This window comes from Zosterops lateralis (assembly GCF_965231275.1).
Source record: "Zosterops lateralis genome assembly, chromosome: 1".
In the NCBI taxonomy this organism is placed as follows: domain Eukaryota; kingdom Metazoa; phylum Chordata; class Aves; order Passeriformes; family Zosteropidae; genus Zosterops; species Zosterops lateralis.
Genome location: NC_139762.1, coordinates 26,906,771 through 26,931,647, shown reverse-complemented (window position 1 = coordinate 26,931,647; position 24,877 = coordinate 26,906,771). Strand labels below are relative to the sequence as shown.

The following is a 24,877-nucleotide window of genomic DNA, read 5'->3' as shown; positions in this document are numbered from 1 at the left end:
TTTGAAAATCCACGAACCAAGTATTACTTCATTCTTCTTTAAATCACATTTTCAAAAGCACTTTTCATGTTCTTCGAAGTTTATATCTAATAAGTAGTGAAAAAGTTTATGTTTAAAAATAAAAGCACATTTCCAGCAACTAAAATGATGAACTAGTGGATAAAATAAATCCCCTCTTGTTCAGTTCTGCATGACAAATATCAGGTGCCACTCTGCAGTAACAACTATATTTTAGCATACTGTTCTATGTTTATCAAGAATTTGTGTTTTTATACTAACAAGGTTATTATTTCAATTGATGTTCTATGTCTCTGTGACATGTTGAATATGTAATACAATGCTTTTCAAGTTTCTCTAAATTGGTAAAGTTCTCCCACGAATTTACAAAAATATACTCACCACTGCAAGGAGGAATATTACTTTCTTAATGGCCAGAATTATCCATTTAATTTCTGTGAATCGCAATTATTCTACCTAATTTGAGAACTTGAGAATTCCTTTGAGTAACTATGAAGTCCACTGGAATGAATTGCCTAAATACATCCAAGTGCTGGATCTTCATTTAACTGATTCTGTCACAAGCCAGTTCATATGAGTATTTATGTGACATATAACTATTTTAATAGAAAGGTAAAAATAAATCTTTGCTTCATTTTCACTGTAATATCTGCTATTTTATTTTGAAAACTTTGTTTCTTCTCTCTAACTCATAAACTTAAAATCTATACCAGTTTCTGTTTTCCTGAAATTCTACAGAATGGAACAAACCACTGAGGCTGCAGTAACTTGCAGTTCTCCATCCCCAGAAAGAACATCACATTAAGGGAAACTACTTTTGTCCAGTAGGTAATTACGACATCAATTCATTATACTTCCCAGATCTGCAGGACTTCAGTTGCAAAACACGCTGGCTCAGATGTGCATGGATTTAAATGTCAGACTAAAACTTTGTAATTGGTTGGAAAAAAATCATACTTTCACATTATCAGAAGGCAAACTACTCATTACTTAGGATGAATTAAAGATTTCTGTATAGGACAGAGTTTTAATTTTTAAATTAAAAAAGAAGACTACAGGCCACACATACACACAGACCACTCTTTGAGACAGAAAAATTGTCATGCACACACACTATACCGAGGGACTTAGCAATAATATTGAAATGGCATTGAAAAGACATAGACAGATAGACAGTTAGTACAAAGGTGAGATATGGAAAAAAGAGACAAGATAGAATAAGCAAAAAAAATGAACCACCACAAAAGCACAAGAAATATCTAAGCCAAACATCTTCAGTCACCTTGCAAATGTCTAAAACTGTATGGCAATGGAAAACAGGCTCATATTTGGTACAAAAACATTTTCACAGTACATGGAGAAGGAGATATATGTACATCATATGCAGAAATATTCTGAAAACCCCTTACCTGTAAACATGTATCAAATATCAAATAAAACAAAGAGAAAGAAGTTCAGACTTACAGCCAGGCAGTAGAGAAACAGAAAGGGAACATACAATAAAGGCAGTCTATTATACTCACACATTTACATGTTACCCATAATGGTAGTTGTGGAAATTGATGACTTATGTAAATGTGTGACATTTGCTGTCGCTACTCACCACACTAATGCTTCTATGCAATTCATTAACATTCTACCTACAGCTTCATGCTTGCACAACTCAAGTATAAAAATAAGATATTCAGTAATACCATACAGCCCAGCCTTCTACTATTTCCTTTTCAAATCCACAGCAGTGGGCTTGGTATTATTGCCATCTAATTAATAGCAGTGCTGCTTTTATGACAGATGACAAGGAAGGCTGAGAGTCATTCAGCCAGTGGAAGATGTGAATGTGGTGAAACCAGCTTCTGCAGGACATTCACGCTTCTTAAAAAAGCTGCTATGAAAGTTTCATCATGTGTGCATAAAGAAAAGTCTCCTACCTGTGGAGGTTGACTGTACATTGGTCTGGTCTCTGGAAATGAAGTTTTATCCTTTGAGTTTCTACTTTGATCATCAGCTGTGTCACCTACCAGAGTAAAAAAAAACCCTTTTAAATCACTGAAATCCTTCATATTTTACAAAGAATAAGAAAACCTCTTCAGTTTTCCTAAAATCAAATTATACCCTGAGAAAAGGGAAGTCTGTTGCCACACTTATATTTACAATTTTGAATATAATAGAAAATGAGAGAACTGAGAAATTTTGAACATAAAGAGAAAAAGTTGAGAAGTGATCTGCAAAATCCAGGACCAAATCTCTATCAGTTATTTAAAGGAAAAAATTCTTGGGGAAAAAAGGGAGAAAAGAAAAAAGCAGGGCCCCTATTTTTGCATACTTTGGGACCATTAAGTATTAGTAATTAGCAAGGGGTACATAGCAGTGTGACTGTGTATGCAAAGGCGATACCAGGCGCGCATCTATCACATCACAATCCAATGTCGGGCTAGAAGCATTGTTACTCTATCCTCATTCGTAGTCTCATTTCCACACAGTTGGTATCTGTGCATGAGTGCAGAAAGAGACACAAAGCATTCTGAGAAATGGCCTGGTTTTGACTGTATGGGGACAAAGGCTGCTTGGCAGGCTGAGCACTAATCTCTTCCTATTGCATACACGGGGCTACCTCTGCCCAGGATTTTACCGAGAAGACACAATTCAGTTTATCCCAAAAGCTACATCTGGTACTGATCTAAAGATGGGCAGATCATAGCAATAAGCTAGAGACAAGATTATTTTCACATTAATTTTTAAGAAGGTACATTATCAATTTTATTAAAACGTAGAGGTGGTAAAAAATCCCCCCAAATCAGAATTTGTTTCTCAGATGTTGCAAAAAAACCATCCACCTATCCCATCTTCTCCAATTTTCTTTGTCAATGAAAAACTGTACCAGAAGTTGTAAAGATTTTGCAGATTATCTCCTTCTGCTGTTAGTATTAGTCAGTAAACAGTTTGTAAGAGCAGGCAACTGAAAAAGATTAAAGTATGAATTACATAATTTTGGTTTTATTTTTATTTGAATTCATACTGCCTTCTGTAATGGCATATTTTGGAAGTCCACATCTTTAAAAGCCCTGCAGCAACAATTCAAAATGAAAGGGTTCAAGTTACAGTAGTTTAACTTCTTTGCTAAACCAGTGGCTCTGGCTCCCCTGTTCCATTTTCTCCAGAGGTTTACTCAGAGCTAGCGCACCAGGCAGAAGCCTTTGGAAATGGCAGCCAGCTTCTGCCTGTGCTCAGTTAGGCTGAAAAGCCAATGACACCCAGGTCCATGCATGTTTGCTCCATGTGGTCATGGCCTCTCAGGTCTGACTGGTCAGATCCCTCAAGTACAATGCAATATTTGGTAAAGTTTCTTAATGAAAACAAGCACTAATATCTAGGTTTTGTGTCTGCTTTTAATACCCAAGTATTTTTCCTAGCATTGTATGCAAATTATCATTGTCTTTCTCATGGGTCTTTGATGGCTATTAATTTCATTAATGTCTACACTTTCCAAGATCTTTTCTGGAGTTGAAAGATGCTTCTCAGTAAACTAGTAATTCTCTGCATAAAATACTCCAAAGCACTTGTATTCACGAGAGCATTAAAAAAAAAAAAAAAAAGGGTGTGGGAGAATAAAGGAAATGGAGATTCAATTAATCTTCCATTTCACTCCCAGTACCTTGAAAAACACAATTTGTAAGCATCTATAAGATAACGAGGTAAATAACAGTCATGAAAATCACTAATGTTAAACAATTAGTTTACATTTGTAATGAAGTAGAGGCCTGCAAACAAAAATTATTACTAGCCTTGTAAATGCACCCTGCCTCAGGGAGATGTAAAAATGGTTAACAGATACAAGAAGAGGGCACTAAGGCATATTATTGGTACACTGGCTGTGGATGAGACCACAAACAGATTTAAATTGTACCAACTTTAGGCTAGATCCGTTTCTCCAGGAGTAAGGCTACTAAAGCACTTTAAACAATCTAACAAAGTGGTTTCTCTTAACAGTGGTTAATCTCCAAAAGGACTTCAGAGATAGGCTGAAGAAACATCTGTTGTGAATGGTTTCAATCATGCCAAGTCAAGGAAGATGAATGACCTTTTTGTGTTCCACTCCAGTCCTACATTCCATGATCAGTGCAGGAGAAAAGACTCCCCAGGATACCCTTTCCCAGCATCAGGGAGCTCAGCTGTTTGATGGGGACTTGTGAAGGTGCTAGGAGACTGCAGTGAGTTGGGAAATGACTCACCAAGTGTGTAAGGGCAGAGCTGTGTGGGCAGTCAGTACCAATGGGACATATTGGGTGAAGTTGAGTGTTTGCATAAACATACTGAAAAAAGTTACAGCAGGGATTCAATAAACACAGGAACCAATGTTCCACTTCGTGTCCTTAGAAACCATTCCACCATTCCTGAGAAAGCATTCAGAAGTTTTTTTTAATGAAAAAAACACAAAGAAAACACAATTCATGTATGTTAATGCTATCTAGAATATACTTTCCCCCTGTGGTTAGTTTTCTCTAAGATGAAAAGAGTCTTCATTTGTAACCAGGACCAAAAGGTCAAAAATTATCACAAGAGAGGAAGAATAAGAGTAACTCATTTAGAGAGAAATGAATTTTTTTACTTAGAACTTTGTCATCCAGCTCCCAAAATTCACAAATTCTTATAGAAGCCAAATATAGGAATACCTGTCAACTGAAATTCATCAGAACTACAAATATGTCCATGGATAAGGGCAGAAGGACCATGGTTATCACCTAGCCTAAACTCCTGTAAAAATATAGGCCATAAGATTTCTTGAATTAATTTGTTTGAACTAGGGCAACTTTAAAGCTGTATTTTAATCAGGAGATAAAAGACGAAATTATTTATTTTAAAAAACACTTAGATTCTGGCTCGTATATTACTTGGTTTAAGTATTGTGCAAATTTCAGTCATAAAACTTCTCTTAAAAATGAATCTAAGTCATATATCAAAAAGATGACATATACTGTTTAAAGTCTGTAAGAATTAGAAAGGAAGGGCATTTCATGCAATGTAATATGGTTTAAATATCAGCAGCATAATCTGTAATATGCAGTACATTGCTGGGAAAATTTATCAGGAAAAAAATAATCATGCTCATTGCTGTAAAATATTACCTTCCTTACCATTGAGAAAATATTTAAAGTTTGAAGAGAAAGTAGTAAGCGTATTTATCCTACTGTCCAGATAAGCTTGTATTTCAGATCCTCAGTCTTGGGAGGCTGTTTTTAAGTTATATTAAGCCTTTTCCAGGCCCAAATAATCAGTGTTGCACTGAAAGGTCAGACATACGTTTCTCCTTTTGCTAAGCTGGTGCTGGATTTACACCAACATTCTCCAAGTTCCACTGGTATCTTTTTCCAAGAACTGCAGCCAGGTGTTCCATAGGAAAGAAATACCTAGCCCAGTCCTCAGGATGTACTATGTATATCCTCCCTCAGAACTCAGAGTTTTTGGTGTCCTCAGGAATCTGCTTTCAGCTGCCTATCTGGACCTCAGTGAACTCTCATATAGAAAGGTTCACCCACAAGTTTGGCTTCTACTCAACAAGGAAGTGGTGTTTCTATTTATACTCTTTCCTCTTCCAGCATTTTGTTAACCTCAAGCTGTGTAGTCTCTTGATCAACAGACAGCATTTAAAAGCCTAGCCCACCCTCAGTTTAATAAATTAAAACCAATTGTAAATGTATTTTAGAGTCTTCTATAATATTGACTGCCATTTGGCCTGGTCTGTGCAAAATTCCTGTGAGACGCTGAAGCATGTACAACACAGCAAGCAGTAACTAGCTACTGAATACATGGATTTTCAAATGTCACCTTCAGCTTCAAAACGAAGACAGCTATTTTCCATTATACTTTGGTTAGTTGCTTAACTCTTTGTCACCTGTGATTATCTTCTATATCCTGCATAGAGGTGGCAAGAACTAAGAATATTCTGGCTTCTACTTGGCAGAAAGAAGACAAAAAGTTTTAAGAGAGGATTAGTAACATCTGAAAACAGGAGACGATTGACTCTGTGGAAGCATCAAGGTTTTACTACAGTTTTTTTTCCCTCTTTTTTACTCATAAATCTTCTCCTCTCTCCCTGAGATAAGGAAGAAAGGTCAGACACAGCAATTTTAAGTTACCCTGCTCCAGGATAAACTAGCAGAACCTCAGTCCATCAATACTAACAGTGTTTTCAATCTCAGGAGGTATTTGAGAAGTGTTGTAATTCCCTCTGAACATCTGCAATTTGGGAGTTCCTGTGATCACACTTCCATGCAAAGGGGTTTGATAGCACCACTTTTTCAAGTCCTGCTCTCCTCTCAACCTCCAGGTCTTCCACCAGGGATGAAATGTGTTTCTGCTCAGTCTCTTCCAGCCCTGCTTGCTTCTCTGCACTCACTTCCAGGGTCTCACAGCTTCCACTTACCAGCCAGTTTTTACCCAGTGAGTGAGCTGGGGACTGCACGGGGTGGTCCCAGGGAACCTTGATGGCAGTACCATAAACACAGAACTGTACTGATTTTATGGGATCAAGACAACTAACAGGAGACAGGGAAGACAGAGGGAAGATCCTTAGAAATTTTTGCTAATGAGCACAGAAACACTGAATAGTTTTGGTTGGAAAGGAACTTTAAAAATCATCTATTCCATCCGCCCTGAATGGATTGTACACAATAAGCTGTAAGTAATTTAACAGTTTCCATTGGTGATCAACAGATCGTTCAGTGATCCATCTGAACCAAATAAGGCACTGGCCAGTGCTGTCCTCTTCAATGACACAGATGGGGACATTGATGAATAAATAGTTGGTTCCTCCATTTTCTTAAAAGTGGGACTATCACTCTGTCTAGTATTAGTGCTATAAAACTACATATTAATCTTCATTATCTTCCACATGTACATGGCCAAGACATAATAGCCTTATAAGAATATATATAGTTGGCAAAACAATGAAGTCATTCTAGTTTCAGGTCACCTCATCCTGGTTTCATATTAAAGCTTTTCATATCAACAGCAGTTTCATTTCAACAAGCTAATAATATCCCCTAAAAAAACCCAACATATCAGCAGAAAGATTCTCCACAGCTGCAACTTCCAGCAAAACAAGAGTTTAAGAGTTTATGCTGCATAAGGGTGAGTGAGAAGGAAGTCTGTGTAAGTCCATGCTATGGCAGAAGTCTGGTAAATGTTTGGCAGTCTTACACTGAGTTTCAATAGTGCTTTAAGAGGTCCTACAAATAAATCCTTGATTGAGAGTAGAACTTAAACAGTATCTTCTCTAATTCTCCTGATGAACCACGAGAAAAATCTATATAAACCCCACAAGGAGAATCCTTAAACTGATTTCTTCACACTTGTAAAAGGCAGGGGGGAAACTGTAACAAGGTAAACATTACCCTGAATGGTTTTGCATTTGCAGACATGAAGCAACAAGGTTCAGTCCTTTCCCAATTAAGAAGAATAGCAAATCCAGCTACAGCACATGCCATTGAAGATTATGGGAGTGGCACCCCACATTGCTTCCCAGTCTGATTTTGGTATCCCATCCTTCTCCAGGCAATCTTTATGTAGAATCTCCATTTTCCTAAACAATTCTGTCAGGGTCTTCTCAACTTGCATCCCATTGTCAAGATCACAGTGAAACCATAGATTAAAAACTTCCCTATGAAAAATTTTGTCTCCCCAAACAAAAACTTCTCAGAAGACAGCCATAGAAAAACAATATGAGAGGATTAGAGGGTCCTATAGAGTTTCCATATCTCAGATCTACATATTTTTAAGTTTGCAAAAAGTGTTTTATTTCTGTGCTTTTCTATATTTCCAATTTCTTGAAAGTTTCACTTCTTTCAAAGCTTTCCTGAATACAAAAGCAAAGGACCCTTAGAGTTCAGATCTAACTCTATCTCCAACTACTCCACTGTAGAATTCCAATTCCTCTGACCTCCATTGAAAAAGCTCTCTTTTAAGAGGTGCCCAACTCTTTCAGAAAGCTGATGAAGCCGAAGTTTCATGGCAAAATTTTGGCTGGAAGACATTCTGGAGATCACACCAGTCCAACCTCCAGTTCAGTGCATGGCTAACTTCAAAGGGAAAGAAACTACTGTTACCTCCAAGTTCATAGTCACATTCAAAGCAAGCTGTAGAATTCATGTGTCCATGAGCCACAATCCCCATGATGAAATGTTATTTTATTTTGGTTTTAAGTTATGAGACTTTTATGGCAAACACAAAGAAATGCCAGGAATTGAATTAATCTCACTTGGATTTTCTCATGTGATGCATCCATGCAATACTTTTCATCCCTTTTATGTGCATGCCAGTCTTTCTCAGTAGTCCACCACAAGACTGAACCCCCCACCACAGCATATCTTTCCAGAGATCTCATTTTTCCATTTTGCTATTTGGAAATTCTGTTCTAGAGTTCATTATCTTAGATGCTGCCACACCTTTCTTATCAAGTTGTATTATCAGAGTGAGCAAGTGATGTGACTTACCAGCTACTCAATACAACCTTAGGACTGAAGCATCAACAATATAGATCCAAGTAAGGGCTTATGACATGTTCAGTCATTTTATAAGGAACAAGTTGAAAGAAAAAGCTAAACAAGAGAAATGTATATCTTCTAAGACTTCTGACCAAAGATTTGTGCTTATCTGAGTGTGTGTGTGCCAGTGCCTCAGGGAAACCCCAGAACTATTCACTGCTCTTCCGATGTTCAACTGATACTGTGTGGATAAGCCCCCAGCATATCTATTGTATGTTGGTATTTATCATGAACATTGGCCCTAAAATAAAAAAAAATCAGCAAATCTGCCTAGAAGGCATAGATGAGATGCCATAGGCCAGTCTGTTCATGCTTTAGTCACAGTTCTTGACATTCCTAGAGAACCTTTAAATCTTCCTGTTATTCAGTTCATCTGTTAGTTAAGCCACTCCTCTTCACATCAAAACAAATGTAACCTTCCAAGGCCAAGTGAATCACACTCTTCTGGGGAAGCAAACCATTTAATCTACTTTCTTGAAAAGAAAAGTTTTATAAACTGTTTTGCTCTATTCTTATTTTAGACATAATCACTCAGTGATACCGGATTGTCACAGTCATCTAGACCAGCTCAATCAACCCACAGAACAAGTACACTGTTCTAAGACTAGGAATAAATCAGAAAGTCTCTTAAAATTTTAGATACTTAGAACAGTTTAATATTAATTTATATAATCCATACTTTGCTCTCAAATCTGCAGTGGAAGATGTCTACACTTCATATAATCCAACTTTGCTGTATCAATAGGCTGGTATGCAATGAGTGCAAAAGAAGCCTCAGTTTGCAAGCTTAATTTTCTTCCAGGATTACAATCTCCCACTAGATCCTATTTGCTTTTCCAAGGGAGGGAGATAAAGACAACATTGTTTCCCTTTATTTGTTCTGTTTCTCTTGCCTAACTTTCTCTCGTTTACTTCTGAGAGAACGAGACAGTCACTATCTTCACAATCCTTCCTGAGTTTTCTTATTTTGCTTGTCAGCATGATAAAAAGTTTAATCTCAAAACAATAGAAGTCTTTACCTCTTCAGTTCCTGATGAACGGTAAAAGGCTTTGGGGAAACATCAGTAATAACAACAAACTCATAGGAAGACAATAGCATAGCTCACATAGAGTAGTACTGGCAAGCAACCTTCCCTTGAACATGTTTTAGCAGCATCATTTCCTTGTCACTAGTTAATCCAACCTATAAGACCTATCTCAGATGACAGGCTCAGTTGTTTTTCAAAGGTAAATATATATTATAATATTCCACTTCTCACTATGAAATTAACATTATTTTAGCATCCTCACTTAACTGTAACATTAGAACTCCCTTCCTCCTGTTTCATTCATGATGTGGTTCTAAAGGCAATCCTGTCCAGAAAGCAAACAGCACATGTTGGAGCCCATTTTGATGAGGACAGAGATTTTCCTAGCACTTAAAAAAACCTGCTGCATGGTTTGCCTGTTCAGTGTCTTGGTTACAGTGTGCATCTTGCATTTCAGTGGGTCCAATATGCATTAAAATTATTTGCCTGTCAAAAACTGAGGTGCTGATAGCCTGATATTTGCATATAAAGCTTGCTACATAAATGTAAATTATGTTAGAAAACAAACAATGCAAATTTAAGCTGGTTTCCTATGGAATTATATTTACATGACCAATCTTCTGTCCTCGATAATGTAGGAAAATGTTGTCAAATGTGGTTGAAACTGGCACAGACAGAGAAGATCTGGAGATATTTAGCATTTACAGAATATAACCATTTGCAGCTGGGTAGTAAAAAGAGACAAGGAGGAAGTTCCCCAGCTGAAGGAAAAGCCCATTGCTCTGTTATTATCCTTGGCCTGCTGGTCAATTGGCAAATACTGCTGTGGTTGGTCACTGGGAATGAAGGGAAGACAAGGGAGGCCACTGTAACAATGCAGGAAAATGCTCAGGCTGCTCTAGCAGGGTAGAAGAACTAGGAAATCCTCAAGGAGATACTTGATAAACTATTCCAGGGAACACTGTGTTTTATTTTCTTGATAGTATTTCCGGTATTTGAAACAAGAAATATTTTTTTAATAAAGAGGAAGAGGGGAAAAATCCCACCTAAAAATTTCCAAATTGATCATTCAGTCGACTCATATTAGGGCCACTTTTATCTTTGTCCCACAATGCGCTGAGATGAATCCATGATCACATACAGCCTCATCCCAATAACCACCCTTCAAGTGAGCAGCTGCCTACAACATTCATCTTAGTTATGAATTTCTTGTCATGTCTTCTAGAAACTCTGAAAATACCAGAAAGTTAAGTTAATACTTTGTGGGAGAAGAATTGATAATAGGACAGAACACTCATTTAAGGTAACTTTTATGTAGAATGGCTATGAGAAATCTCCGAAGTAATAATCATTTCATACCCAAGTGCTACTATCCTCTCAGAGGCATGGAAACCCCACTAATTCTGAAACAAAGTTAAGCAGAATTAATTTAAAACATAAAGACCACACACCAAGTTATATAGATACCCTGGAACACACTTATGTCTGCATGGCATACAGACACAATACAACCGATGGAGAAAGCTAAATCACAGTACCTAAGATTCCATTAGAAGGCTTACAAATACTGTGGTTCAAAAAATATTCCTTCCCCACTTTTTTTTTTTTCCAAGTTATTTTCTAGACAGCAGCCTAGAAATCTTATGTCACTGTGACTATATAATGTCGATTTTGAGCAAAAACCTTACAGTACATCCACTGCTGCTTCTGCCTTTCTGAGACATGCTTGCAGACTATTTCTGAACAGCGTGGGTTTTTTTCTCTAAAAAGTATAAATTCACTGCGTTCTTTCTAGTGACAAGCACAACTTTATAAGCATACCTAAAATTGGTACAAAGAGGCTTTGAGTATTTTTAAAAAGGAAAACCTACATCCAAAATAACAAATAACAATAACAAAGTATTTCTGCTTCTATAACTCCTTGAAAAACCACTTTTGACTTACACTGTTAATTCTGTTATATTAGTACCATCTTCTGATCTCAGACTTACAAAGGGATCTAAAACTAATCAACCAAGTCTCCTCACAAACTAAAACATAAATCCATTTAACGTGTCCTCAGAAAGGACAAAAACCTGCATAGAGGCTGAATTTTGGATCGTCCCTCTATCATGAATAACCAGCTCCACACTGATGATTAAAGGACTACCTAATTTTATTTATTTAGAGCACATGGGTGAATAATGTGGATTAACTAGGATTAAAGTGTTATTTTCTGATTATTTTTGTGCTTTAAGCTGGTTTAGTATTTCTAGGAACTTTATTCTAAAGCTAGCTTTGTAGAAGAAACTACACCACAGAACTTCGGGATTACTCTTGACTTGTGTGTAAACAAAATGGAAATGTTCATTTCAACATATTACTGCTAGATTCCTTGGTTTTAAAGGAAACAACATAAATACTATTAAATATTTACAGATATTTAGTATGTCTGGCTTCATTACTTTAAAATCTTTCTAACTATTCAACTGCATTTTTGCATTACACAAACGTAGTAGTACAGATCTGTTAGGAAAAGAAATTAATTATCAGCACAAAAAAGAACTAGAATAATTCTTTAAAAGTATCCAAAGAGCACAGCAGAAGTCATTTAAGGGAGGAGAAACAGAGATGAATAAGAATTCCTGAACAAAGGAAGTTGCTTTACAAAGTCTAAAAAAGCCCAACCACATTAAAATATCCACTTACAAAGACACAAGAGCAACAGATGTAAAAGTCCAGCTGATAAGTTTTTGGCTGTATCATTCAGTGAAATGCTCAAATGTTTGCATGTGGACCAAAAAGTGACATTAACACTGCCCACAGAGCGAAGAGGAAAAAACCATAATTGTGCATAGTAATTCTTGATTAATTCTTGAATAATTGAATAATTACTTGAATAATTGATTTACTTGAATAATTCATTTTAAAGAAAAATCTGTCAGGACTTTGTACCATATTCTTTTTACTTGCAGAGAAAATGAAGAAAGGCCAGAGCAGCTGTAAGTTTTTTTATCAGCTGTTCATGGTGTGAAACTGAGGGCTATGAACACTTATGCTACGTTATGCCTACAGTGTAAATCAGTGCCTTCCCTAAACCCTGCATTGCAATGGAATTTTCCAGCTGAATATTAAACATTTCAATTTGTAAAAAAAGCAAAGCCAAAACCCATGTAGGACATGTCAGCTTCAAGAGCACAAAGGCAGATGGGCTGTTTGCAAAAAAAAGCACTTCTTTTTTCCTGAGATGGCAAGCATCCCCCCACTTCTGCAGAGACCCTGGGGAGCCGAAGGCGTGAGCCACAGTGGATTTCAAACTCTGCAGCCAAGGTTTCAGTGGAACTCCAGGCTTACAGGCACTTAAGAACCATGGTGATGTGTAAACTACATTAACAGGGGCTACCAGATCTTCTGATTAAAACTTCACAATGTTCAAAGATGAAGGTCCACACTTTGACTCTGGCTTTTAAGCTTGCAACACTCAGTAGACTAGAAGTACAAGGGTTTCTGAATGCCTCCAAATGCAACAGGCAAATTGTCCCAGAAACTAAAGTACAAAATTTCCCAGGTTCTGTGGCTCCTTATCCACTTGCTCAACATCAAGTTCCCAGACAGGTCCGCCCTGCACATGTAATTTTTCTGCAGAACTTTTTCATGCAATAACACGATTAGAATAGAATAAGTATCTGTTTCAAAACACAGCACACTGAAAACAGACAAGGCCACCCTACAAAAACAAACTGCGTACAGCTGGTAACTCCCTTCTGGCTACTATTTGAAGAACTGTCAGTCAGCCTGTAGTGTGAACATTATTACCTAAGGGTGAGCTTTCACAACATGGCTGAGTCAGGCTAACAGCTCAGTGCTGCCAAAAGGAGCAGTCCTGCTTCTCTTCTCATGCTCTTTCCTTTGCGCTGGCCCCCAGATTCTCCCATGTGCTTGTGAGCCACCTGAGCTCACTGAACTGGCTAACATAAACATAAATACATACTCCCTATGTTGCTGGGGTAGTTTTCTGCTAGTTTCATGAGCTAAATCAGAGACATCAAATGAGCTGGCAGAGCTGGCACACAGGTGATGGAAAGTAATCCTGCTTCCAGGAGCAAGAAGCATGGTGACCCTCTCTTCAGACAGTTAAGCTGCTCTGCAGAAGCATACTCTATCATACAATCAAGTTTTGCTCTCCACCATGAAAAAGCAAGAGGCAATATTTCAGATCTAAATGTAGTCTTCTCTCCAGACATAAGATAAATCATCATTGAAAGTTTCAAAGGTGTGCTAGACCTCGCTAGACAGAAGCTCTTAAACACAGGGAAAAAACCAAACAAGTTATTATATTAGGAAATGCTCATTTTTGTTATTACCTGTAGGCTGAAGGAAACTAAGTATTAATATGTATTCTTAGTTTTCCTTCTTCCTAAGGGTTCAACAGTACAACTTTTTGTCTTTTGCTTTCTCCTCATGAAAAAGCTGCATTCATTTTCATCCCATCAGCCCAAGGAAATCAGACAAGTGAGCACTTACTACACAGTGCTGCACTGCTGTGTTGAAGGAGCCTTCTGTGGATGCAAACAGTATTAGTCTGGATGACAGCTCTTTTGGGACTTTCACAGACTGGCTTGAAAAAATACCATGGATAAAGTGATTTTATGAAAAATCTAAAATCTGGCTTGGTCAGTGCAAAGAATCCATCCAAGTATTTCAATTTCTTACATATTAAAAAAGTAGATGACATAATACAATTTTTGTAAATTCTGTTTAAGATGCACTGACCTGAACGCTAAACATGAAGATGAGACCTGAAACAATCATATTACTATTCTTTCCCATTCCTAGCCATGCTCCTTATCACCTCCTGCTTGAACTCAGTACTCAGAGAAAAGCACAGACCAACAATGTCACCCTGATGTCCCCCTACAAAACAAGCCACTGAACCAACCCATCCTATGCACAAAGGGCTGTGCTACCACATACTGATTCAACTGGCTGCAAATTGGCAGATGAAATTCTAGGTCACAAAGACCTGTGCTCCTGTATCTGATAGGCAGCTGCTATGGCACATTAATGATTTTTCACAAAACAAGAGAGAATTAAGTTTCCATGATGCAGTTACGGCTTCGTGTGTGCTCTACTCCAGAACGTGTCCTAAATTCAGATCACACTGTAATTTGCCCACAATCATCATGCAGCCTGATATGCAGAAAAAACTAGAAGGAAAAAAATCCAGGGCTATAAACAACATGGCACCCTTTTCTTCTCCAAAGATACAGCTTCTGTCTGGAAGACAACTGATTTCATATCTTCTTCTGTATCTCCTTCATACCTTCTTTAAGGTGAGGACAACAGATTTAGGGCCTGGAGTTTTATACACACAAACACTGCAACAGGGCAGAAAATGTACATAGATGCCAAATGCTGCCAAAATTAGTCACCTGTCCTTCTTCTTCACTCTGAGCTGTTTGCTCTTGCCATTCCCCTCATCCATTCTGAGGGCAGTCTGGCTCCTTAGGGTGTCCATTCCACTCTCTAAACCACAAGAACCATAGCTGCTGGCTGAATTTGCTCACACCTCAGTCCTGGTTCCAGACCTGGCTCCCTATCAGATATCTGGGGACAAGACATTCAGAGCCAACTGAGCAGCACCAATGATCAAGGAAGCATTTCCATTCATACCTTCCACTTCTGCCTTCCCTCTTGCCATATCTGCTCCATCATTCAAGCCCTTCAGACCAATTCACCTTACTAGAACAGCATAACACTAACCCAGAATAAAGTTGCAGGAAAGTTAAATTAAAAAGGACTGGTCCTCCTTCAGGGTGACAAAAGATCAGCACAGCTACATACAGAGCTAGCCCAAGACAGTGATTTTCTCAACAGAGCAACTATTTTTGCATGCAATATGATCAGTCATGTTTAATTGTTGCCTGAATAAAGGTGATGTTGTGTTAGACCACAAGAGCTCATCTAATCACTCACCACCTCTAAGAAAGGGAATTTCTGTTCCACTCACTCAAAGGCCCTTCCCTTGCACTGACTCTGACAAAAACAGCATGAACTTTCTGCTTATTAACCCATATTTCTCTGGGAACTGAGCCAATTGACAAAGTCCAGCAAACACCAGAGCTGGAGCAAAGTAAGATTCACTGAGGTGGAGGAAAGTAGCACCGTTGCTTTTGGGTGGTGGTGAGCTGATAAAATCTAGATTATCCTCACTTGCAAAACCACTACTGGCCAAAAAACTCTTAAGTGAGTAAGATCAGAAATGGGAGAAGACAGTGTACAGGATTTTGCCCTTGAGATATCCCACACTTCTTTACTTTAAAACTTAGTGGTTAGAAAAAACTCTTTTGCATTACTGTTCTGCCCCAAAGGGATTAAATAGGAACAAAGGCCTGAAAAACAACCAGTCTCAAACTTTCTAAGCAACTTGGAGGTTAAAAGACTGTGCCTGTTGTTTGTCAAAATGCAGGTGTAGTGTACAAATGTAGAGAACGTTTTGGGGATAACTTGTTGTGAAAGGGGAATAGCTGCAACATAGATCTCTTATTTAGGAGATCAGGCTCCCCACAAAGGTATTGCTAACAGGCTTTTCCAAAAGGTGCCCAGGAGGCACCTATGTTAAACACCTGCTCTGTATGCAGGGAAGCATCTTTCATCCAGTAAGTAAATTGGAAGAATTGCTCTCAGATGAAGACATTTGAAGTCAAACACTCCTATAAACAGCCTAATCCATGATTTCTACACCATCCTCCAACACAAAGAGTACACTAGACCTAGGCAGCTGTTCTGAAAGGTTGCCATTAGAAGAAAAGCTCTGCTACAATATGAAGTTTCAGATATGGGATGTGAGCATGCCTCTAAGAGCACCCCAGCAACTCCAGAGATTTGGGAAGGAAGAAAAAGCTCTGGCACCTGTTGAAAGAAGGTCTAAGAGAAGTATTTTGAGTTTGTCTTGCTGGAATTTGTTTCTAAATTAATAAAAAACATTGTAAAAAAGTAATTGGACTGCAAGTGTATCCTGAAGGATAATATCCTTTTCCCTACCTGCTTCTATAATCAATTTACAGATGTAGTTGAATTAGTGTACCCTTATTACTGTTCCAGAATCTCAAATTAAAAGTTCAGGACGGACCACAGAAACATTATCACTGTATAAATAGTCAATCAAACCTTTTCAAAACTTTGTCACAAGAGTTCTGGCATTTAAGAAAGGGGCTCTCAGTTGCACAGGCATGCCTATAATTACTTTCTTTCACCATCTCACTTCTAATGTTTGGGTGTCAGGTGAATATCTCCAAAGCTCAAATCCCCAGCAGCATACCAGAGAATGGAGCTCAGACAACCTGACTGCCTTTTGATCTATCACGTGTAAGCGTAAAACATCCCTACCATCACTCTCGGTGTTCTCGGGGGTCCAGTAGGACAACAGGATTATTTCTGGTCTCAGCTCACATGGCATGGATTTATCTACCTGTACTAACCTGAGACCAGGCTGTTCTCCTCTGAGGTCTGCATTACTTACAATCCTCATAGCTTGCTTCCCACAAAACTAAGTGTCATTTGTGCTAATCGCTGCTAAGTGAACCAGAAATGAGAGAATGGCAGGGATCCAGCTGACTCATTAATACCAGTGTAACGGATTAACCCTTTTACATTGTCTTCCCACTCCCCCCAATTAGTCAGCATCAAAGAGGTCTGAGACTGCACACACTGGAAACATAAAATGGGACAAAGTGTTTGAAAACAAAGGAGGACATCTAGGAGCAACATCATATTCTACCTCAAGACCCCTTATTTTCATATTACTTGGGAATAGGGTTTTTTTTAAAGTTAAGCCAAGCTTTACTTTAAAAGCAGCAAGGAAATGAAATAGCCTGTCTGAAGAAAGTGAAACATTCTGATATGTATAATAAATCCATAACAAACTTGTCATGTAAATGAAAAGTGTATAGTTCAGTACAAAACATACAACTACCCACTCCAAATTCAAAACAGTTATTAACTATGACTATAAAATTACTACAAAATGTTAAAACTTTTTTTTTTAACATATGGGCAGCACTTTTTGATTTGTGATGTGAAACAAGATATTTTTGAGTTAGTCAAACTGCTGTTTAGAAAAATCCCTTCTAAAACAAACTGTCAGTCTGAGGTTTTACATGGAACACTTATTTTCACAATACTTACCTGCTTGAACAAGTTTTTCTAAATGTGTAACTGCCACCAAAGATTAATGACTCCTCTCTGTGCCTCCAGTGGCTTCCTATTCCATTTGATAAAATACAAGCATCTTTATTTCTTATAATAAGCATCTGTATGAATGTGTGATATGCATATCTGCATTCTGACAAACAACACATCCCAGACAAATTTAAGAAAGAGACCTCAACTACATTTGCAATGATGTTTTCAGAAAATTGTGGCATTTCTCATTATGCAGCTATATACACACTTCACCAAAACTTGGATTACTGCACTGTATAACTTGAATGCTAATGCTGAAGATTTAAACTCTGGTTTATGCAATATATGCAACAATATCACTATACACAAAATGTTTCATCATGTAGTAAATTCTTGCCTGTATAAAAGCTTCTCATCCTTTTAAAAATTCAGTTACAGTTTAGTGAATATGCTGCTTTTAAGACATCCATCCAGCATTTATATTTGCTTCACATAGTCTGTCTCAATTATACTACAGCTGTCTCTCAGGGCAGAGCTGGCCATCTCCATCATGAACAACCACCACAGAATCTGAAGTTCTTGATTAAAAAGCAAATGGTTTTGTGAGCCAAGCTAAAACTACCGCAGCTGCTCCATTTCACAAACCAGGCGCCATTCAGCTGGGAAGAATGGCACCGACTCTGAATTGTTCTTCCTGAGAGTTTTCACAATAAAAACAAACCACACTACGTCCAAATTTTAAAAGACTGGAAGGAAAAAAAAAAAAAAAGTCTTCACTATTCTGGAAACAAGTGTTTTCTTTTTACTTAGAGCTTTTGATTTCTACATCAATGTTCCTCTAAGAATAAAAAACGAAAACTTAAGCCAACCCCTCCCCCAGGCATGCACACACCAAACGGCTTCCTGGAGATGCTTTTAATGACCATCTACAGCAAGTCTGCAGATGTATTAAATAGAAATTGCAATGCTTAACTTTAAAAAAACTCCCAACAACCCAAGTTACTACTCACTGACTGATCACTACTCATGCTGTAAAATATCATATTCACTGACAGGAAAAGGAATGAAAATAATAGTAACAATGATAACAACAACAACAACAATAATTTTTTTTATACACATTAACGCAATTATAAAAAATTGTAATTTCTTTCATCACGACGAAGTATCAATCAACTCCTGATCACTTCCTCTCCAAGAATATATATTTCTCTACAAAAAATGAAATAAAACAATCTTATTCCAGTGAAGGTGCAGCAAATGAAGTTGCAATATATATTTTGAATGAAAGCTGTGTTTAGTACAACTTATGATGCGCAACCTCTGTATGTGTCACCTCATTTCTTAAGTAACCACAAAAAAATATAAGTGTTGATAACAAAAAAAAAGCAATAAGACACTCAAAACATATTTACAGAAATGCTGAAGCAGAATTTTTTCTTCTGTATTGAAACCACTCTAATGAAAATATCAGAACCAAAACCATTACATAGTTTTCCTACAATATCCTAATAACACTTTCTTGGTGGTCAGGCCAGGAAACACTTTGCACCTCAGTTAAATTTTATACTTCAGGGATAGTGAATGTTTAGTCAGGTTTTTCGGGCTTAGTTATTTGGCTACATTAAAGTTATTTGATGTCCTGGCCAGAAATAAATTGGATGTAGCTAAAAAGAGCTCAAATTTTATTAAAATGAAAATATTTGGTAGTTTTCCTCAAGCTAATGTTGACTGGCTGATGCAAAAATGAGAACCAACTCCTTCAAGTTGTTTATATTCACTCATTTCCCAGTAATGGAAAAATAAATCTGAGTTGCTTTAAGAATTTTTCTTTAAAATATTGCCTGTTGCTTTCCTATGACTATTTCATATATTTTGCCTTTATCCATATTGTATTTGAGCCAGATTAGAAACACCAGGTTAAGGACATACCAGACAATACACAAGGCTTCACTATATTACAATTTTTAGCATATAAAAAGAGTAAAACCCCAAAACTTAGTCTACCTATTCATTCTACTTTTAGAAGCTGGAAAAGATTTGATTTTGTGTTGCAAACTAATGAGGGCTTTAAGGTTAATGAGTGTTTTATGCTGCACATATCACTGCAACATTTAGAATGATTACAAGCAAATTTTACACATTTGTAGGATTTTTTAAATGAAGTCTGAAAGTAATAACTAAGAGTAACGATTTAACAAGACTGAATAACTTTTGAGTATATCTTTAAAATCTATCAGTATTTTAAGAACTTGATAGATTTGACTTTACAAGTCAAGACATTCTATATGAAATGGTTAACAGATTTGTAAATTATTTTTACAGGATTTTTTTAAAGTTGGTTCTGTAAACAAAAAAAAAAAGGCGTCCTTAAAGATGAGACCAAGTAAATGTTTATCTGCAAATTAAAGTTACTGATTTCAATGGGAATACTACTTTCACTTTCAAACCTTACATTTCACAGTACAGAATGATTTGTTTGGGGCTTTTTTGACTGCTTGTGGTTTTGTTTGTTTTGTTTATTTATTTTTGTTTTGTTTTCTTGAGACAAGTCCTGGTTCCTGTCACGAAGTTACTGTATTGCTTCCAAGCTGTCTGGCTTTTGGGTTTGTTTTGTTTCCTTTTTTTCAAGTCTTCGAGGCAGTTGAATTCAGCACAACTCTCCAGCTTCTTGAAGCAAAATGATTTGTTTCATTTTGTAGATTACTCCTTAGTACCTGACCAGCTTATGTTCACTTTGGTAAGATTGCATCTAAGATAGCATAAGTATTGAAAATTCATACTTCTAGGAGCAAAAGTTAACAGCTTGAATCTAGATTTGATTTTTGCCATGCTTCCAGCTTTCAATTTTGCTACTTAAGAACAGAGAAGCCACAGGCTGTCTGGAAGACCCAAAAAATGGCAAGGAAAAGTCTGCAAATTGTTACTGCACCTATCAAATTCAGGTCAATGGATCTGATACACTGGTGTTCCCCAGCCCTTCCTCTGACATGAAAATGTTTCTGGAATTCAGGTGTTTGTAGAGTTATATGTACTTTGTTAAACACTAGCCCAGTTAAGAGATAGTATTTAAAACTTCTCTCAGTTTCCTGCAATTTTCAGGCCAGATTAAGAATGAGAAAAGTGAACCAAACCAGATTCAACAACACAACATCCCCTCTTTCAGGCTGGTCTTCTAAAAGGAGCAACCATCATATTTCAAACAAATGACTCAAGGATAGAAGTCTAAAATATTATTACACCTTCAGAGACCTCATGAACAAGGCAATGGTGCAGACAAGAATTAATGTTCTGACCAAAGGAAAACTTTCAGGCAGATTTTGCAATAAATCATAAGAAAAAATCCCTAGAAATCAGGGCTACAATAATTCCAGCCCTCTCAGAAACAGCTGTGTAGTTCCTACTCTCAGTAACTTTTTTTGTGTGTTCATTTTTAAGAATAACTAACATCCAAGGAACAGGAGGGGATTTTTTAAAATTTCTTAATAGTTTCTTACTGCACTAGATCGCTTAATAATGCTTACTTGAAAAAGTTCTAGGATCCTTGCCTCCTCCAAGCCCTCCAGTAATTTTACAGAGACAAAGTTACTTATTTGCTGGCTGTTCCCCTGTTTTGAATCCCTTTTTTCAATCAAGTAAGGGCCTAGACCTTGTGTGGGCATGAAAAAGACTCACATGAATTCATCAGGGAAGAGGGTGGGGGGGAGTAAACCATTACAAATTTTTAATGAAAAAGTCTTCAGATGGAAGACTTGCTACTCCAGCAATGTTAGTAAGATAGATCGGGTGACATTCTTTAAGAGCTCAAAGAAAGCTAGTTATGGCCTCATAAACTAAAGTCAAAAATCTAAGTGAAACTTCAAAACCCTGTTGAGGCAACATTTTCAAATATATATGCTTCATAATAGTTGCATACAAGGAAGCAAACATAGACATTTAGATGTGCAAAGTAAAAACTAACCCCAGTCAATATACTTTCAGAAACATCAAAATGCATTCTGCATATACAGCAGTCATTGTTAGGCATTTAGCAGGTCTGAAAGGTTGTACTGGGCAGCACAAGGACATAAAATACCTGCTTTGAAATGTCAGCTATTCAGGATTGACAGGGATTTTGTGACAAAGTGCAAGGCAGAACCTGCAAAGTCTGAATCAAAAATAAGATCAGAATCAAAAATACACAGTCCTAGCAGTATTTCAAGAGGCAAACAGTATTTCAAGAAGAAAACAGAAGTGTTTGGATCCAATTTCCACTTTGATAAAATACCCTGGTATTAATAGAATCAACTGGATACTATCATAACCTTTGTTAAGAAGTAAATCTAGATAAACGTTTTTAAAAAGTTAGATACATTATCATTTACTATGAAAAGCAGTAAAATTTCCAGCATTTTCCTCCCACTTGGTATTACTGTATTTTAAGGTCTACTTCTGACTGAATAATCCAGGACTAAAACCACCGAAATCACATGAGCTCTTTGTTCTCAGTCATCTACACTTCCATTAATTTGAAAGTGGCAGTGCTGATACTGATATTTGAAAGAGTATAATACCATCAGATTCAAAGGCTACAACACGGTTTTCCATTACAAGCCTCTTACAAAAAAGTCCTTTTCAGTATGGACAACTGAAAGAAAGAGGTAATTTCAAGAGGCAATAGATAAGCTTCAGTAGTACAACACTAATGTTATCAATAAGTGGATACACGTAAAAAAGGATCACCAGTTTCTTCTTAGTGCAATGGAACGTTTTCCACACTGCTTAATGGTAAGGTGATGGAGTTGGGTGGGTTTTTTCCACACAGTATTTACAGACATTTGTTCTGAAATAGGTGAGTAAGTCTAGAAATATGCCCTGCAAGTGGCAAGCTGAAGAGCTGGAAGACAAGACCGAGAGGCTGAACTCACTGACATACCAGGGAAGCAGAGGAAAGCAGAAACATAGTGCCTTTGCAAGACAGCTTGCATGTGAAAACTTTGTCTGTGTTATGTGAGTCACCATCCTGGACAGGTTTCCACTTCCAAATTTCACAGACACTCATCACCTGGTTTGAACAGTGACCTCCCTTCTCAAGCATTAGATTGGTGGCCACTTGGCTTCTGCACACTTTCATATACATTTCTCACTAAATTTGCAGCATTTCACAGAACTGGCAAGGGCTGGTCTTACCACACATACGTTTTAGACATTAGAGAAGTGAAGTAACTAGTCCACAGAATCAGCAAAGCACTGCCTGCAAGCTCCCATTTAACTAATAAAACATTTGTTCAGTGATCAGTTTATGGTTTAAGTCTCCTCAGTTAAATGAGGCAATGCAAATATGAGGCTGCCATATTTGAAAGGGCTAAATGCTTTTAAAAAATGCTTCTATAGTAATGGTACAGCAGAAGAATGTACAACATTTCTGCTTGGTCCCATGTAAAAGTTAAGGCCAATGGGAACCAACATTTGGGGAGATCATATTCCTTTAGACTATGAGATACAGCTTAAATAGGCTTCTCTTAAGGGAAATATTTGTCTTTGATGGCTATTTTAAGTATGACAAAAAGCCAAAGCCCTCCTTTCATTCAATGCCTTCTGTCTTCTTTTGCTTTTAACTGATCCCTTCTATGCATTTTTATCTTCCAGTTATGCCACTTCTCTTTTGCGCTCTCATTAGTACTTTCCATCTTTATTCAAATATTTGTTCAACAGCATTAGAAAATCTTTGTGTTTTTACTGCAAGTCAACACAAAGTCTGAATGGCATCTTCAGCTGGTTTTACACAGTATTTATCTAAGTAACATAATTCAGTTTCTTATAAATTATGTACCATGCAGTCATTTGTAGGCTGTAGTTTTAAGACAGCTAAGCCACAGTAACATTTCACTGAGGGAGCTGGTCCTTCAAACTGCCTGTTCTGTTCATCTGACACTTCAGTGAGACAGTTCAGATTATTAAGCAGGCAGGAAACCCCAAAGCATGTGTGTGGGTGGGTGACTTGTTTTTCACCAGCTTAGTGAAATGAATCAAATCACCAAGAAATCAGACAAATGGCTAGACTGAGTCAGGTGCAGGAGAGAAGCAGCCAGCTTCTTGCAGTGGCAGTGATATGTTAAATGAACTTGTCAGTCCTATCTGCACCTTAAGTGGAAGCCTCTTGGGCAAAGCCCCATGAGATTATTCTCCCATTAAACATAAATTTACTCTCCTGGTTTTTTAAACAGAAGGATGTTATAAGAATGGCCCTTGAAGCCAGTGCTAGACTGTGCCTCAGGGCGGGGGTGTGTGAACACTGATGGACATTTATTGCACATCAGCTAAAAATCAGCAATTCACTGAACTCTAAAATTTCATCACTTATCACACAGAATGCAGCAATGTTTATTGCATAAAGTTTTAATATGCAAACATACCAATCAAGAAGCACCATGTCTTTGGAAGTTGAAGTCAGCTACATTATATTAAATATTTGTGATGGTTATCTCCAGGGGCATATATGAAGGTTTGTTTTAAAATTTTTCCTCTGGTTTTGAAATTATCCACAGATAGAATGTTTCTTTAAAATTCTCTGCAGTAGAATCTATTGGCATTTTAAAGCTGCCATGGCAGAGTGAAAAAAAAACCAAAACAAGCAAAAAAACAACTATTAGAACTCAGCTGAAAGTAGAGAAATTTAAAAAAAAAAAATCCAAACACTCTATTCCTGTCCAATAGAATCCAAATTACTTTTCCAAATTGCAGTCTGGGATTTAGTACAAAATGCCACATTGTGTATACCCTAAATTTCATTTGCCTTTGACTCTATAGTGTCTCAAGATACCAGTACTTTTTCAGCCTTTTATTACCAAGTGTTTTGGGGCATGCACAATTTCCAAGATATTGCCACTGACTTTCTTTATTACATTTAAAGTACTTCTACAGTGGACAAATGTCTTAAAACACTGCAGAAAAAAAAAATAAACAAAACACACTTGGAAACATGCAAACCAAAGGCAAAGTAGTGAAGTTAAACATTAACTGTTGGACAACATCTGCATGCATGTATCGGGCTGCAGCAGCACCACATCAAGCACATTACACTCCGTGTATGACTGCTGGATTGCATTGCTGTGTCTCATGAACACTGTGTTGCTGCACTGGCCCAGA

The 24,877-nt window shown here is 37.3% G+C and overlaps 1 protein-coding gene across 5 annotated transcripts in view; it reads right to left on the bottom strand.

The window, feature by feature from the left end:
- Positions 1-24,877, bottom strand: part of UMAD1 (UBAP1-MVB12-associated (UMA) domain containing 1) — a 77,927-nt gene that overhangs the window by 16,638 nt on the left and 36,412 nt on the right. For all 5 annotated transcript variants that reach the window (XM_083871934.1, XM_083871933.1, XM_083871937.1 and 2 more), the window contains one exon: positions 1,947-2,032. In XM_083871934.1, coding sequence (XP_083728060.1) covers positions 1,947-2,032 — 86 coding nt within the window. The remainder of the gene's footprint in view (positions 1-1,946; positions 2,033-24,877) is intronic.